Source organism: Gobio gobio, assembly GCF_949357685.1.
Source record: "Gobio gobio genome assembly, chromosome: 6".
Lineage (NCBI taxonomy): Eukaryota > Metazoa > Chordata > Actinopteri > Cypriniformes > Gobionidae > Gobio > Gobio gobio.
The window spans coordinates 40,084,687-40,101,502 of NC_137102.1; the positions used below are offsets into that span (position 1 = coordinate 40,084,687).

The 16,816-nt window shown below is 40.0% G+C and overlaps 1 protein-coding gene across 1 annotated transcript in view; it reads right to left on the reverse strand.

Annotated features, from left to right (window-relative positions):
* The window catches only part of LOC307127420 (corticotropin-releasing factor receptor 2), a 151,758-nt gene that overhangs the window by 47,723 nt on the left and 87,219 nt on the right, over positions 1-16,816 (reverse strand). The window contains exon 10 of the mRNA XM_079818635.1: positions 14,827-14,962. Within this exon, the coding sequence (XP_079674761.1) occupies positions 14,827-14,962 (136 nt within the window). The remainder of the gene's footprint in view (positions 1-14,826; positions 14,963-16,816) is intronic.

Here is a 16,816-nt window from a genome sequence, read left to right on the forward strand (position 1 = left end):
TTGTTCACTTCGGGTTGCGTGGTCGACCAACAACAGTATTGCACTGTTATTTAACAGAATCATACTATATTTTTTTTCCAACGTGAAAAGGGCGGAATTTTGGATTATCTACACGACAGAGGTGGACAAAGTACACAACTCCATTACTCGAGTAAAAGTAAAAGTACCACTTGTCAAATATTACTCTGTTACAAGTGAAAGTTCTTAAAAACTCTTTTTACTTAAGTAAAAGTACAGAAGTACTTGCTTTTAAAAGAACTTAAGTATCAAAAGTACATTTTCTTTTTTATGTCAATGCTTTATTTCATTATTGTTGCATTGTTGTATAAATGCACGCTATGCCATCATGGTTCAACATGCTGGCATACGACCACCTTGAACTAATTTAAATACTTAAAAGTTACAAAGCTTTTTACAAAGCTGCTGTCACTTTAAGGCTGAATGCACAAATCCTACACACTGATACACATCTGATATTCCCCCAACTGTTTACGTTCACTTGAGACATAATCAACTTTGTTTACGTGAATACTTTCCAAAATGAAAATTGTGACATTTTGTGTGTATTGGTCTGTTTAAGTGCGAAAAAAACACAAAAGAAAGCTCTATTCAGTTCAGTACTCGAACTCTGGCATCTGAGAGGCACAACAAAAGAGACTGAACTGAGCTCTTTCATCATGCTTTTTCAGATTCATCCATATGTCTATGCTTCTCTTTCTCCCAGACATTTACATTTTGCAAAAAAAAAAAAAACACTTTTAAAGAAGAAAAAAAAATCATCCACTGACTTGCAAAGCTGCTCTTGATAGAAATGTAGTGGAGTAAAAAGTACAATATTTGTCTTTCAGATGTAGTGAAGTTAAAGTAAAAGTTTCCCTAAAAAATAATACTTCAGTAAAGTACAGATACTCAAAAAGTGTACTTAAGTACAGTACTTAAGTAAATGTACTTCGTTACTGTCCACCTCTGCTACACGAGGTAAGTTTGCAACTATTTATGATTGTATTTGCCTCTTTTTAAATTACTTATTACTTTAAAATATTACAACTTAACATCAAATGACACTACTGTTATTTAAATCTGGCGACTCTAGGTAAAGGGGTGATTGAGCGACCGACGAATCGATTGTACATGCAAGCATCAGATACAGGTAAGAATCCCTCATTGTCATCCAAAATGGATATTTTACTAAACGTTATCCATCAAAATATGACTGGGACTCAGTAGGAGTGAACAAAATCGATTGTTTTTTGTTGTGTGGTAACTTTTAACGTGCGCCAGAGTCATGTAACTTACGTTAGCCTATCTGCTAGTGTTTGCCACTACGTCCGATTTTAACCTTCAAGTACTTCTAAAAATAATATTATAAAGATCAAGTGAAGCCTTTGTAATTTTAAATAGGCTAGAAGCCGGTTAAGTTAGTGAACGGGTAACGTTATACGATAGCAATCAAATTGCTCGCGAGTCGTGAGCTAATTTGCACAGACACACACACAAGCGAAGTTTTCATGTGCTAATCTTTTTGTCTGTTAATGGTAAGTGAGGTACGAAATGTACAATTCTTGTTGTAGTATAATTACTGCATATGATTTTGCAAACCGCTAAGTTACTGGTTTGATCACACAACTATTCGCGGCATGCCAATCTTGGACCGCATCTGCAACAGCCGCTTTATGAAGACGTATTTAACGTGAATAGATGGGATCGGCTAGTTAAGCTATCTGTTCTTTACAAAACATCTCTTTTTTATCTAGTGGTTCAACTCCTAATGGCTCACTTCGCAGAAAAGCATGAAGGACTCATTCTACGAGAAAATGTAAGTTTGTCTTTGTGTTTGTCTTTGTGGTTGTTAGTTCTTAAAATTACACCTGTATAGGAATGGTTCAGCCAAAAATGAAATTCACTCAAATTTACTCACCCTTATGCTTTCTAGAATTCATAAGAATTCAAGGGGCACAGACGAAGATATTTTAATGAAGAAATTATGTCTGTTTCCCTATAAAATGCAAGCAAACTTGAACTTCAGACTCCAAAAATGTCATAAATTGTTATTTTTGACAATAGATGTCTGCCACTCCTGCTGACCTCAAGAAGACGGATAAACTGCCTATGACTCCTCGTTTGATCCTGCTTGGTAAGTATATCATATTAGACATATCTGCAATTTGTTTTACTAAAACAAGGCTCACACAAGTTTTACTATTAGAAGTTCCACATTTATGTGCCTTACATTAACATTTATGCATTTGGCAGAAGCTTTTATCTTACATTGCATTCAAGGTACACATTTTACATTTGATCAGTTCTTGCTTTCCCCTGTGAATCGAACCCATGACCTTGGTGTTGCCAGCGCCACGCTCTACTGTTTGAACAACAGGAGCTACAGGAAAGCCTTATTCTAGAATCCACTGTCTTTGAATCATGTTGTATTGCACTGTGCTGGGCTACGTTTCTCAAAAGCATCATAAGCCTAGATATACTGTATCTTATCTAGATAATCATTGCCACCAGTTGGTCTCTACGATCAACTTAGGCGTATGATGCTTTTGAGAAACGCAGCCCAGGTTTGAATGTAAAATATTTATTCAACTAAGCCAAGTCTTATTCTTAGTTTGAGAATTTAGTTCACCTATAGAAACCTCAGTTTTTTTTTATCACTATACACTTTGTGTTTGACCTTTTTTCCCATCTTGAATGATGGCTTGCCGTTAAAGTGTTAGTTCACCCAAATATTTTAATATTTTAAATCTGTCATTAATTCCTCACCCTCATGTCGTACCAAACCTGCAAGAACTTTGTTGATCTTCAGAAAATATATTTTTGACTGAGAGCTCTCGGAGTTCATAAAAAATATCTTAATTTGTGTTCTGAAGACGAACAAAGGTCTTTCGGGTGTGGAACGATACGAGGGTGAGGAATTAATGACAGAATTTTTGGTTAAACTATCCCTTTAATTAAAAAAGACAAGAACAAGGTTCGATGTTGTCATCCTGTACTCGCAGTCAGGTTGTTACAAATCAATATAACATTTTGTCAATGGGTCAGCAATGTCACTTAGCATTCAAAGACATGACTTTGTGTGCCGTTGTCAGGTTATGAAAGAATTTTCTCACTGCCTTTTCTACACTTTCTAGAGATCATAGAATAAACATTGTTCTATTCATTCCTTTATGGTTTAGGTGAAAATCCGGGGCAATGGATGAAACGGTGGATGATCAGCCTGGAAGGCCGAGTAATCTGCGAGGGTGTGCAGCCAACTTTTCTCACTGGACTTGCTGCATTGTTCTCTTTGTATTATATCTTTAATTTGCAGTACCAGGAGGAAGCAGCATCCACACTGGAATTCATTCAAAGGTAAATTTGCACTTATATTATTTATTTCTAATTAATATGTTAGTATTAGTTTGGTGAATCAAAGGAATAGTTCACCCAACAATTACATTTATCATCTCATGATTTACTCGTCCTCAAGCTAACCTAGGTGTATGACATTCTTCTAATTTATAACTGCCATTTTGTTTTGTTCTATCCTCTGTACAACCTACTTTGGGTCAGAGGTCACCCTTCTGCCGGAACTCATCTCTCTCGTAAACGAGCATAAGGCTTTTGCCGGAAGCCAGTCATTATAGTTTATAAAAGTTTAAATAACTTTTATATTTTTCTTACAAGACCACATCGCTTGACCTCAGAAGGCCTTTAATACCCCCAGGTAATAAAGGTTGAGTAAATTATGGGATAATAAATTAAATTTTTGGGTGAACTATTTTTTTCACAGTGTTAGTTCATCCGAAAGTGAAATTTCTGTCCTTAATTCTGTCAGCAATGTCGTTCTACACCCGTAAGACCTTTTTTCATCTTTGGAACACAAATTAAGATATTTTTGATGAAATCCGAAGTTATCTGATCCACACATAGACAGCAACGTCATTGCACCTTTTGACATCCAGAAAGGTAGTTGAAAACATGATTTAAAAATTGTCAACGTTACTGCAGTAGTTCAACCTTAAATTTTATGAAGTGATAAGAACTTTTTGTGCACCAAAAAAGCAAAACAAAAATAAAGATTTTATTTAACAATATGAACCGTTGTCATACGTAGTGAACTAGTATACGTAGTGCAGGATTCCTTGTTTACATCCGAATGCCAACTCAGTATTGGCTGAAGCTGAACACGTGAGCAGACATACATACATGTGATTTTGTCACAGGAAAAATGTCTTAATTCGTGTTCCGAAAATTAACAAAGGTCTTACGGGTGAGTAATTCATGACAGGAATTTTATTTTTGAGTGAACCAACCCTTTAAGAAATAGTTCCAGCTAAAATAATGATATCATTTACTTTACTTTGTTCTCTCAAACTTGTGACTTTTTTTTTCTTTAAAAGGCCATAGTAACACAATACAATAATATATAATTTGGCAACATTTGTGAATGCATTAACTAACATGAACTAACAAAGAGATATACATTTGTTACAGTATTTAATATAGTTCATTGATTATGTTAGTTCAGTGCATTAACTAATGTTAACATGTACACACTTTTTATTTTAACAATAATAATGCAAATGTTGAAAATATTTAAGATTAATACATGCTGTTGAAGTATTGTTCATTCTTAGTTCATGTTAACTAAAATTGTTAAAAGAACACGTCGACTTTTGGGGACTTTATCTTATTCACCGTATCACTCCGTGCGTGCCATAACTCTGTCTGACGCACCCCACGCTAGCCTAGCTTAGCACAAAGTCTGGAGGTAAACGGCTCCAGCTAGCCTACTGCTCAATAAGAGACAAAATAACACCAACATTTTCTTATGTACATATTGTGATGTGTATAGTTACATTGTGTACTAAGACCGACAGAAAATGAAAAGTTGCTATTTTCTAGACTGATATGGCAGGAACTGTACTCTCATTCGTGCGTAATGATCAAGGAACTTTATTGCCGTATGATGGGTGCAGCGGCACATTGATATTACACAGCGCCTGAAAATAGGCAAACTTCCGTCTACATAACCAACGTGACAACCTGCTTACAGAGAGCACTGGAGACTATTTTCAGGCGCTGTGTAATATTGCGCCGCTGCAATCATGGGATGGCTCAAAGTTCCTTGATCATTATGCAGGAATGAGAGTATAGTTTCTAGCCATTTCGGTCTAGAATACGATGTAACTATACACATCACAACATGTAAATAGGAAAATGTTGGTGTCATTTAGTCACTTATTGAGCAGTAGGCTAGCTGGAGCCGTTCCAGTCTTTGTGCTAAGCTAGGCTAGCGGTGGGTGCGTAAGACAGAGTTATGGCACGCACAGAGATGAGACTGGTATTTATGGATTTATCTAACTCTAGGGGATATGGTGAATTAGATAAAGTCCACAAAAGTCGGTGTGTTCCTTAAACAAATTACATTTTATTGTAAAGTGTTACCAAAATTTTGATAATCAAAATCATACCATATAAAATCATTGTTCACTGAAAATATCTCTCTTATTTTAAAGACGTTTTGTTGAAATAAATCCTGAAAAGGGGACCAAGGCTGCACGAGGAAAAGTTACATCCAAAAAAACTGGGAAAACGGTGCAAAAGAAAACCATAACTGTCAACACCAAAGTGTCAGACCTTTTAAAGAGACTCATGGACTTTGAGTGGGACTTCGTTTAAAAAGTGTAGTTGACACACCCCACACCCATGCAGGTTGGTTTCTGAAAAATGTGCTGGCCTGGTGAGTTATACTTTATACTTTTATACCAAGTTATTTAGGTATTAAAAATGCTGATGCTTTGTTAAAGCCTGTTCTAGTGTTTTTTTTATTTTTGTTTTTTTGTATTAATTATTGGTTTGTTTCAGTGCAATTGTTTTTTTGGAGTAATGTTTGGTGAAGCCTGATTCAATTTGTATTTTATATACTGGAGGATTGTCTATATATTGTTTGTTTTTGTTTGTATGTTTGCTTTTTTATTAGCCATTTTTGTATTTTGATATGTTGTTGGGTGTTTATTTTTTTATATGCACTGAATATTACTTGAATACTTTTACATTTTTATCATCATAATAAAAAAAAAAGACTAACTTGGCTCTATTCCTTTTTGTTACCCATAGACAAATATAAAATGCTGAGTTATTAGTTATTATAGCATTTAAAATGTGAATTATTGGGTTGTGACTAGTATGTAATTTAACAGATATCAATGTAAAAAATGTCCCTGTAAAAAAACGGTAATCTACTGGCAGCTGTGGTTGCCAGCATGATACTGTAAAAATACGAAGCACTACTGTTTTTTAAATTAACAGCTAAATTCCGTTTTTTTCAGCTACAGTAGACAACTGTAATTTAACCGTTAAATTACAGTTGTCTACTGTAGCTGAAAAAACGGAATTTAGCTGTTAATTTAAAAAACAGTAGTGCTTCGTATTTTTACAGTATCATGCTGGCAACCACAGCTGCCAGTAGATTACCGTTTTTTTTACAGGGAAATTTTTTACAGTGTGGAGACGCAAGCACGGAGACCAAGTATCCGAGGTAACAAAGAGTCGTCGGCTCGCTTGGATCGCGGCTGTAAGACAAACTGTTACCTGGGGATATGGTGTTGGCTGATCGCGGCTTTGACATAAAGGACAGTGTGGGACTTATGTGTGCCGAGGTAAAGATCCCTGCTTTCACAAAAGAACGCTGTCAGCTGGATGCAAGAGAAGTGGGGAGCACAAGAAAAAATGCCCACCTCCGAATTCACGTGGAAAGGGTGATTGTAACCGTCCGCAACAAGTACACTATTTTGTCAGATAAAGTACCGATTCACATGGTGTTGCCAAGCAAGGACGAAGACATGACATTTCTCTATAAGATTGTGTAACGTTATGTATGTTGTGCTCTGACAAACATGAGCCCTAGCGTTGAAATAAAATAAATGTGCATTAAATACAGCCATAAGTGTCTGTTGCATCCATACCCACAATCTTCAAAATAAATATACTTAAATCAATATAATGTGCAAAAGCAAGAAGTGTCACACAATCGCAATAACCGTATAATGTGCAAAAGCAAGAAGTGTCACACAATCGCAATAACCGTATAATGTGCAAAAGCAAGAAGTGTCACACAATCTCAATAATCGTATAATGTGCAAAAGCAAGAAGTGTCACACAATCAGATATTTTTCAGTGTTTATTTGCAAGTAGTGCAACCCGAGAACACAGAACGGTGCAGAATGCTTCAAGGTAAAAGGTTAACGTTACATAGGCTTCATGATCTGCAGCTCCTGAACCCATCCATTTGTGAACTGCAAATTTCATATAAATCCAAACCGTTAATAGTTCCAATTTTGTCCATATACCGGTCCCTGGCTTCCCTATTTAACGTATCCCGGTAAATTCCACATCATTTTCGGGATTTTAACATAGTTTTTCTTTCTCCCAACTCTGCTTCTCCTCGTTCGATTTGCTGTATGTTTACATTCGCGAGGCCATCAACATGGCCGCCACGTCCCAGAATGCAACGCAGCGCCCGAGCCCTATAGGCTAACTAAAAAACGTTTACCATTTAATTGTTTACACTGTAGGCGAGCTGTCAGTCACGTAGGCTACGTCACTGATCAACAGCTGTCTGTCAGTCAGAGAATCAAAGCTTCAGAGTCAAGCTAACGTTATGGATTTCGATGACGGATTGGAGCCGGTCATTCCAGCTGCTGTTGGGAGAAAGAGGAAGGCATCTAAAGAAAATCATCAAAGGGAGAAGACCAAACGGGCAAGGCATTCAGGGGAGGGAAAACATCCAAAGATTAATTGTGGTCATCGTGCGACTGCGAGTAGCTAATGTTGGTCTGTGTCATGCCGACACACACACACACACACACACACACACACACACAAAACATTGATTCACTAGCTTTTCTTAATGGTATTACAGTAGTATAATATAGCCTAAGGTGGATATATAGCGTTTTGCAAAAAAAAAAAAAAAAAAAAATCGTGTTATGTTGTGTATGTTCTGGCCAAAACTAACTCGGAATCTTATTATTATTAATCAATCTTTGTATATACTAGTCCATATATTTATGATGTATTGTTTTTTTAACCAATTTAAGATGTTTGACAATGTTAAGATAAATATGTTGCATTTTGGCATGGTTTTTGACTTATTTATTAACTATTTATGGACATAAAATTAAATAAAAAATATCCTGGATTTGAAGAATATTGTGTCCCTGGCCTTCACTGAGCTCAAGTAATAGTTTAATGTACAAAAATTGTGAATGAACTTGACTGTTGATGTCTTAAATAATAATGTCAAATAACCAACATTTCTCAAAATGGATATATCTCGTTTTGCAACGAAACTCTTCATGTATATAAAACACGCGGTATTAAAGAGACACACAATGGGTCCAAGTAAAGTTGTTTACAAATGTGTCCGCTGCAGCTCAGTATGTATACTCAACAATTGAAGATATTAGAAGACATGATTGTCTTACAGTATTTCACAATCGCTAAAACACTAAACCCCATTCTCTGAACCCAATGCTCAGTGGCCTAAACCCATTTGTCAAATAAGTCACTTTGTAGACAAAACCTTAAACAAGTTCAGGTAGTTAAGACACTGTTTGCAAATCTCATCCACTCTTTTTTCAAAACTCTAAACACATTCTTACTCACTAAAACACATTTTGCACTGTGTTGCAAAATGGTACATACATGTGGCAAAATTTAAACACAACTTCAACACAGTTGTCATCGTTTACACACAACAACTCAAAATTATTCACACTTGTTTCTAATGATGTGATCAAATCAGTTGTCTAGAATATAAGCCAGTTCAGAGTACACAGGTGGCCCAGGTATGTTGAGTGTTGATACCACAATGGATGGAAACAATGTGAGAGGGAGAGGAGGAAGAGGAGGAAGAGTACAAGGACAATGAAGAGCAAGACCAAGAATAGTAATTTCAGATCATATTAAGGCAACTGTGATAGACCATGTTCTTGTTCATGGAATGACAATGAGGGAAGGAGGACAAAGATTACAACCCAATTTGTCCAGATTCTTTGTGGCCACCATAATCAGGACATTCAGAGAAGAGAACAGGTAAATGTATTGTTTTTCTCCTTTGTGCGACTGAAAGTTTACTGTATACATTTGATATAGTACATCAGTTTGTCAATAGAAAGGGGAGTGGGGAAAAAAGAAAAAAAGATTTACAATGCATTTTACATATGAATGTGATGTCCATTACAATTGTTTCTGTATGTATACAGTTGTAAGAGCATTTTCCCTTTTGTAGAATTGCAAGACTACCAAATGAGGGTGGAAGGACTCTTTTGTTCTCCCAACAGCAAGAGGCCCTCATTGACTTTGATTTTGCAATTGCACAATATTTTGTGCAATACGCTTTTCATTTAGAGTTGTCTTTGTTCTTTGGCCTTACTTTATTTTTATGCTGAAAATACAGAAATTCAATACTGTATTACTTGCAGTACTTACAGTATGCAATATATTTGCTGTACTGAGTTGTGAATTATTTACTTTTATTTATGGCAAAATTACTTTCTATATGCAATAAAAAAAAATTATCTGTAACTACATGCCCTGGACGCTGTGTTCTAATTTTTTTGATGTAGTGTCTAATGAATGCTAATGAGTGTTTATATATTGACTGGCTGTTTTTATGTTTTGAAAGTATTGTTTGATTTTGAGCACAGATCAAATGGTTTTGAGGCAAGTGTTTGATTTTGCCAGAAGAATCAGGGGTTTTGTGAATGTAGTTTAAAGACTGGGTTTTGTGTTTAAAGTTTTTAGAATATGGGTGAAGGTTTCAAGAAATGTGTTTTAGCAATTGAGAAATGCTGTAAAAAAAAAAAAAAAAAAAAAAAATACAGTATATATATCAACATGATGATGTATTTATTTATATTCTTAGCTTCATTGCAAGGCAAATTTCATATATGGTAATTAAGTGCTTTACATAAAAATGAGAAAGAAAATAAAAGCTATTAAAAAAGTAAGAACTAGAAATAAAATAAAATAAAATCAGAATTGATTACCAGGATATATATCGATTTCATCAGGCTCCAAAAATTCCTCAAAAAGAACACAAAGAATGGCCTTCTCACCTGCCATAGTTGCAACTGTTGCGTCATCAGAACAGGGTGTTCAACGCAGCACCATTTCCGCTTAAAAAACGTTTTGCAACGTTTTGTTGGGGCTGAACGCAGCCCAGTTCTGTCATTTGTTCATTGTCTTGATTGTTTGTCTTGATTGTTTACAGGTGTGTCTTGTTTAGTCATTAGTCTTTGTGCATTTGGTGAGTGTTTGTCATGGTTTAAGTCAAGTCTGTTCCTGGTTCAAGTCTGTTCATGCTTCAAGTCTGTTCCTGTGTCAAGTCTTAGTTTGTTTTGTATCTGTTCAAATTTGTAAATAAAACTGCACTTGGGTTCACATCAAACTTGCCTCCAGTGGATAAAATGTTACAGAATACTCGACCGCCAACCATGAACCCAGCTTATCGCTTCGTCTCCGTTAAGGAGAACGGACTATCGAGGACTATGTGGCTGAATTTTGTGGACTATGCCATTTGGTGGATTTTAATGACGTGGCTCTAAAGGACATTTTTAGATTTGGGCTAAAAGAGCTCCTTTGCTCACAGCTGCCTGGGGGAAATTTTTTTTTGACTCTAGCCCAGTACATTGACCATGCCCTGCTGCTTAGTGGCTCTGCATTTACTGTGGGAACGGTGGATGAGGAGCTCCCCAGTCCCACAGCCTGCCACGCCTGTTTTTGTTCACGTCATGCCTGCCACACCTGATTTCGTTCACGTCATGCCTGCCCTGCCACAGCCTGTCCACATCCTGAGTCCATCGACGCCACCTGTCCGCGTCCAGAGCCAAGCAAAGTCTCCTGTCCACGTCCAGAGCCAAGCGACGTCTCCTGTCCACGTCCAGAGCCAAGCGCCGTCTCCTGTCCACGTCCAGAGCCAAGCGCCGTCTCCTGTCCACGTCCAGAGCCAAGCGCCGTCTCCTGTCCACGTCCAGAGCCAAGCGCCGTCTCCTGTCCACGTCCAGAGCCAAGCGCCGTATCCTGTCCACGTCCAGAGCCAAGCGACGTCTCCTGTCCACGTCCAGAGCCAAGCGACGTCTCCTGTCCACGTCCAGAGCCAAGCGACGTCTCCTGTCCACGTCCAGAGCCAAGCGACGTCTCCTGTCCACGTCCAGAGCCAAGCGCCGTATCCTGTCCACGTCCAGAGCCAAGCGCCATCTCCTGTCCATGTTCAGAGCCAAGCGACGTCTCCTGTCCACGTCCAGAGCCAAGCGACGTCTCCTGTCCACGTCCAGAGCCAAGCGACGTCTCCTGTCCACGTCCTGAGCCAAGCGCCATCTCCTGTCCACGTCCAGAGCCAAGCGGCATCTCCTGTCCACGTCCAGAGCCAAGCGGCATCTCCTGTCCACGTCCAGAGTCAAGCAACGTCTCCTGTCCATGACCATTATCCAGAGAGGGTTCCTGTCCACGACCAGCATCCAGAGAGGGCTCCAGCCCCTGACCAGCGTCCAGAGACGACTCCAGCCGCTGACCAGCATCCAGAGACGGCTCCAGCCCCTGACCAGCGTCCAGAGACGGTTCCAGGCCATGACCCCATAGCTCCGCCCAAGAAAATTTTGGGGGGTAGCAGTGGGTACCTTGATGAGGCCACAAAGGGCGCACCTCTGTGGCCCCCTGAACTGCCTGTACTGCCATGGCCCCCTGAACTGCCTGAGCCGCCATGGGTCTAAGAACTGCCCGAGCCTCCATGGCTCCCTGAACTGCCCAGGTCCGCTCACGCTCCACGGTCCAGGTCCGCCCACACTCCATGGTCCAGGTCTGCCCACGCTTCAGTCAGAATTGTGAAATTATCCGCAATTACCTTTTTATTTATTTTTTATTCTGTGGCGGAAACAAACTTCCATATATTACTGTATAGAATAGTGATCAAAATGTAACTGTCACACAGTTTTATGTAATTCACAGTCATAAAATATTAACAGCATGCTCAGTTTTTCTCCTAGAATTGATAGGAGACAACCTGTTGCCGGCCTCTCACATGCACAGACTGACCAGCAGGAGTTCACTGTGGTGGAAATGCTCAGGGCAAAGAATGATATACAGTTGTCCGAGATCAAAGCAGGTTATCAAAGAGGCATCAATCAGCATTTCAACTCGCCTTTAGAAGAAGCACCAGGTTTCTATGAAACAAATTTACCTGGGACCCACTTTATATTAGGTGGCCTTAAATAATATGTACTAACATTTACATTAACAATTTAATACAATGCACTTATTGTGTACATACATGTTATTACATTGTACTTATATTTAAAAAAATACCTGCATGTAATAACATCTGTAATTAATTTCTGTAATTACATGTATAATTACACTGTTGACACTAAACCGAACAAACCGTCTCAGGTTACGTATGTAACCTCTGTTCCCCACGAACGCTGCGTCTAGCTGACGCTATGGGGAACGCCCTTGGCGTGACTGGTTTCTGAAGCTACTATTGAATCACGTCAATTCTATTGACCGGCGACAGCCCATGACATCATCAATATGCGACCCGGAAGTATATAAGGGCGCCGTGCCAACACATACACATCTTCTCGTCTGAAGGGACTGTATGGGAGATAGGCCCTGAAGCATGGCAACGAGACGTTGTAGTTTTGCGAAAATTTCCTTTTTCGAATTGCCTGGAAAACCACCTCATGCGAGCGTAAAAACTTTTTTGCGATATATGGGAGTTTTTGCGAAATTGACGCGTTTCCATTGGGCATATTTTCAATTCGCAATTTCAATTTGCGCAATTTGAAGGGTAATGGAAACGCGGCTACTGACTGCTAAGAAAATCTTGACAGTTAGACCACTGGCTGACTAATAGCTACCCATTGCAATGCTATGGGGACCCGTTCCCAGGGAGGCTTGTAAAGCCTACAAGCTGTACGAGTCCTACAATAGACGAAAAGTAACTGCCAGAATGACAAGCTGGCTGCTACTTAAACCAACGACTCTCAGTGAGAGGAGGTTAACATACGCAGGGATGGTACAACAGGCTCAGAATCACGTAGTGAACAGCCAGAGGTGACAGTGCTTCAGCAACGCACCTCCGTCATCCACATCCCAACTGACGCAACAGCGCTCAGTCTCTATAAACACTCTAAAAGAGACAAACTAATCCACCTTGCAGTGGCTTAGGGACACCAAAGACACATAGTAACCCTAAGCGGTAGACAAACACTCCATTCTCCCAGAAGGGCGTGCTACCGCTTAGTACTCCGCAAACATTTCAAAGAAAAGAGCGGCGGCCTAAACACCACTCTCGCTATGAGAGGAGGCCCTCATTACATACATGTGATAACCATGCGCGGTGGCCTGCCTCGCGCCATCTTGACCGCCAAGGGAAAGCCAACACACGCTCACCTACACAGCCCAGCTCCTGGTGCTGCAGTAAGCCATCCTACAGGGGGAGACTTCAGTTAACTCCTCCTTCCTAATGGTTGCGTAAACCCACACACTATACAGGGAACAACAGTCTGTAAGAAATACATTATTTTAGTGTTATCACACAAAATAGACCAATCTCACCTGCGGCGTGTAGAGCGAAGACTCACCACACAGTTCTCATATGACCGCGGTGTTCTACCGCCCTTGCATGCCTGAAAGGGCGCTCTCACTGATCAAGCCAAGGCGGGCCGCCCCAGGCCTGATGTAAGAAGCGCCTGGAGAAACGCTTCTTTTATCTTTATGACGAAAAACTATGAGGGATCCTTCTTCCTACGGGAGACCCGCCCCTTTTGCAACCTCCTCCTATGAGCGGGCGCACGAAAGGCCATACTGGTACTCTGGCCCTGTCTCCAGCCCTCGGGCCATGACGGGCCAGGCCCTCCCGCCTGCCTGGACGTGGATCCGGATCTCAGCGGTACGCAGGTTAAACGCTGCCGAACGCGCCTTCGCCTCTGCACACTTTTATTGAAAAGTTTGCAAGGCAAAAACCCGGCGCATCGTGGAGAAAGCTCTTTCCTTTCTCTACGATATCCGCCGAGTTCGACCACAGATATCTCTCCGAGGCCACCATCGCCGCCCACGATCAGCCGATCGCGGCAGCTGTTTTGCTTGGTGGCACGGAGAGCTAGACCTGTGGTGCTGCGCAGTTCGACTACCGCATCAGGGGTTAAAAAACCTACCCCTGATCGAGATCGCCCAGCAGATCTGCCTGGTACGCCTGAAACACCGCCATGGTGTGAAATGCCGCACCAGCCTGACCTGCTGCTGTGTATGCCCCTGCCATTAAAGCACAATGTGATTTAGAGAGGTACACGGCAGAGTTTGTGCTCTCAGTGTTGATGCTCACAAAATGCGAGAAAAGTTCGCAAACTTTCCTCGCCAGTCGGTAGCATCAACACGTATCCATATTCCCCTATCTGGCAAAAACCAGCTGCTCTCGACGTAACCTAACCTAGCCTAACGGGCAACCACCTATTTCAATGTGTGTTGCTATATGTGAGGTGGAGTGGCAGTCCTTTGACCAGCTCTTGGATCATACAACATTGGAAATCTGATAGCCTTTCTAAACTAACTTGAGCAGCCCTGTGTGGGACGATGTCTTTTCCACCATGAGAGCTGGTTCGAGAATGGTTTCAGGCTCATCCTGAGTTATTGACCCGCGATCTTCCTCTATATTACCTCCTTTTCCTACATGATCTATTTCAGTGTCCTTTTCACCTGCAAATGTTCCTGCAGTTCAAGTAATGTGATGGGTAGACTAAGAGTATGATCGCTGAACAGACATAATGGCACACTCACCTGAAAGGACTGAAGAAATGAGTTGAAATAGATAAATACAATTTGAGATATGTCATCCTCCCCTGGATTCACAAAGAACAGCATGTATGTGATGCCGAGTAAAGGCAGAAGCACTAGAGTGGCTTTCACAGCTTTCCTGCAGTCACAGAAAAAGGAGAGGAAGCAACAAGTTTTCATTAGATTTATGGCACATTAATCTGATTTGACATAAGGCACTTTTCCTAACTTCAGCTTTAGAGTCTCATTACATTTTAAAGCACTGATAAATCCTGAGACAATATTAGTTAATTCAATGAGAACAAATTCACACAAATCATTGTTTACAATAAATAGCTATATTTAAACCACATTCAGATGTCCCATATTTAACATGGTTGCAAATTTCAACCTGATCGACATCTGACAGTTAAGTACATGTAGTGAACATCAAATATTGAAACGGCTCTATGTGCGGTCAGGTGTGAACCGCAGACCAGCAATTGAATTTAGCTTATTTCTAATATGCTGTCATGCTGTCATGCTCCAAATAAGCTAACCACCATTTACCCTTGTTACACATGAATAGATTGCAAATAACATATAATTTGGGCTCTTATCAAAGATGACAACAAGATACACCTGTGATGGATGATGTATGCCAGCAGTAGAGAAAAGATCTGAAAGTGTGATTTTCAGAGTGCAGGAAAATATTGTAGAGATACTCAGCTATTGTAAGCCAGGGAAAAACAGAACACCTCTGCCATCTCTATCATGCTAGTATGGGTATCTGTAGAGTCCTATGAAATGGTTTGGTTGTTGTACATTGTTTCCCATGATTAAATAAAGACTGTGAATAGATCTGTTCATCTCATATTTATTTGCCAATCCAGCGGTGACACTCAGTTTGGGCCCCTGAATAAACTTAAGGTGATTGTATGTCATCATCTGACCTTGCCATTATAATGAACTGATACTGCTTAATGAATCACTGTGTTATTGTGTTATTATTTTGAGCATTAATAGCAGGAACATAGCAGATGATATCAAGTAATCTTCTGCACATAGTAGAACCAAAGACTCTATATATAGGAAGACGATTACTTATGAATGGGAGAAATTGCAACGCCCAATATGGCAAATAAGCCCAGCCTTCTAAATGAAAGAAGTCATTGCGTCACTGCAGCTGCCAGCTCCGGTTGCTATAGAAACAGGCAGTACTCTGAGACGCACATTTAGGACTGGGCATGTGCATTAGCTTTGTAGAATTTTTTGTCATGATTTGAGCGTTTAGAAACAAAATTTATGAGACAGTTGTTGTCAGATTTCACTGGTGATTTCAAATTTAATCCTAAGCTTGGCGAACAGTTTTGGAGAACTTGATGTTTCCCCATTCAAAGAGATAGGAGCTGCACTTGCATGCCCGAGAGGCGTTTCAAAGATGGCCGCCGAGTGAAAGGACTTTTCTTAAAGGGACTTTGGTAGAACCCAGCCCTATAGGTGTGAAAAGTCACTAAAAGAAGCCGGGAAGTAGTTTTAGGGTAAAATCATGAACCTGACTCTCGAGTTCCTCCACTCTAGATAGAGGTGCCCCGAAACTTACTGACCAGGCAGTTAGGAATTTAAGCACTTTTAATCATCATTGTGAATGAAATGTGCTGTATAAATACATTTGCCTTGCCTTGTGACACACACACACACAAAAGGGGCCATATTTTAACAATCTATTTTTACTATCTATATTTACAATCTGAGCGCATGGTCTGAAGCGCATGGCACAGGTGCACTTAGGGCATGTCCAAATCCACTTTTGCTAGTTTAATGATGGAAAAAATGGTCTGCGCACCCGGCACATGGTCCCAAAGGGTTGTCCCTTATCTCTTAATGAGTCATGGGTGCACTGTAAAAAAAACATTTTGGGAAAATTGTGACAATTGATCGTCACATATTGGCCCAATAAATTACTTCCAAATAATTATCCCCATGCAAAAAGATGCATTGTACTAATCATAGC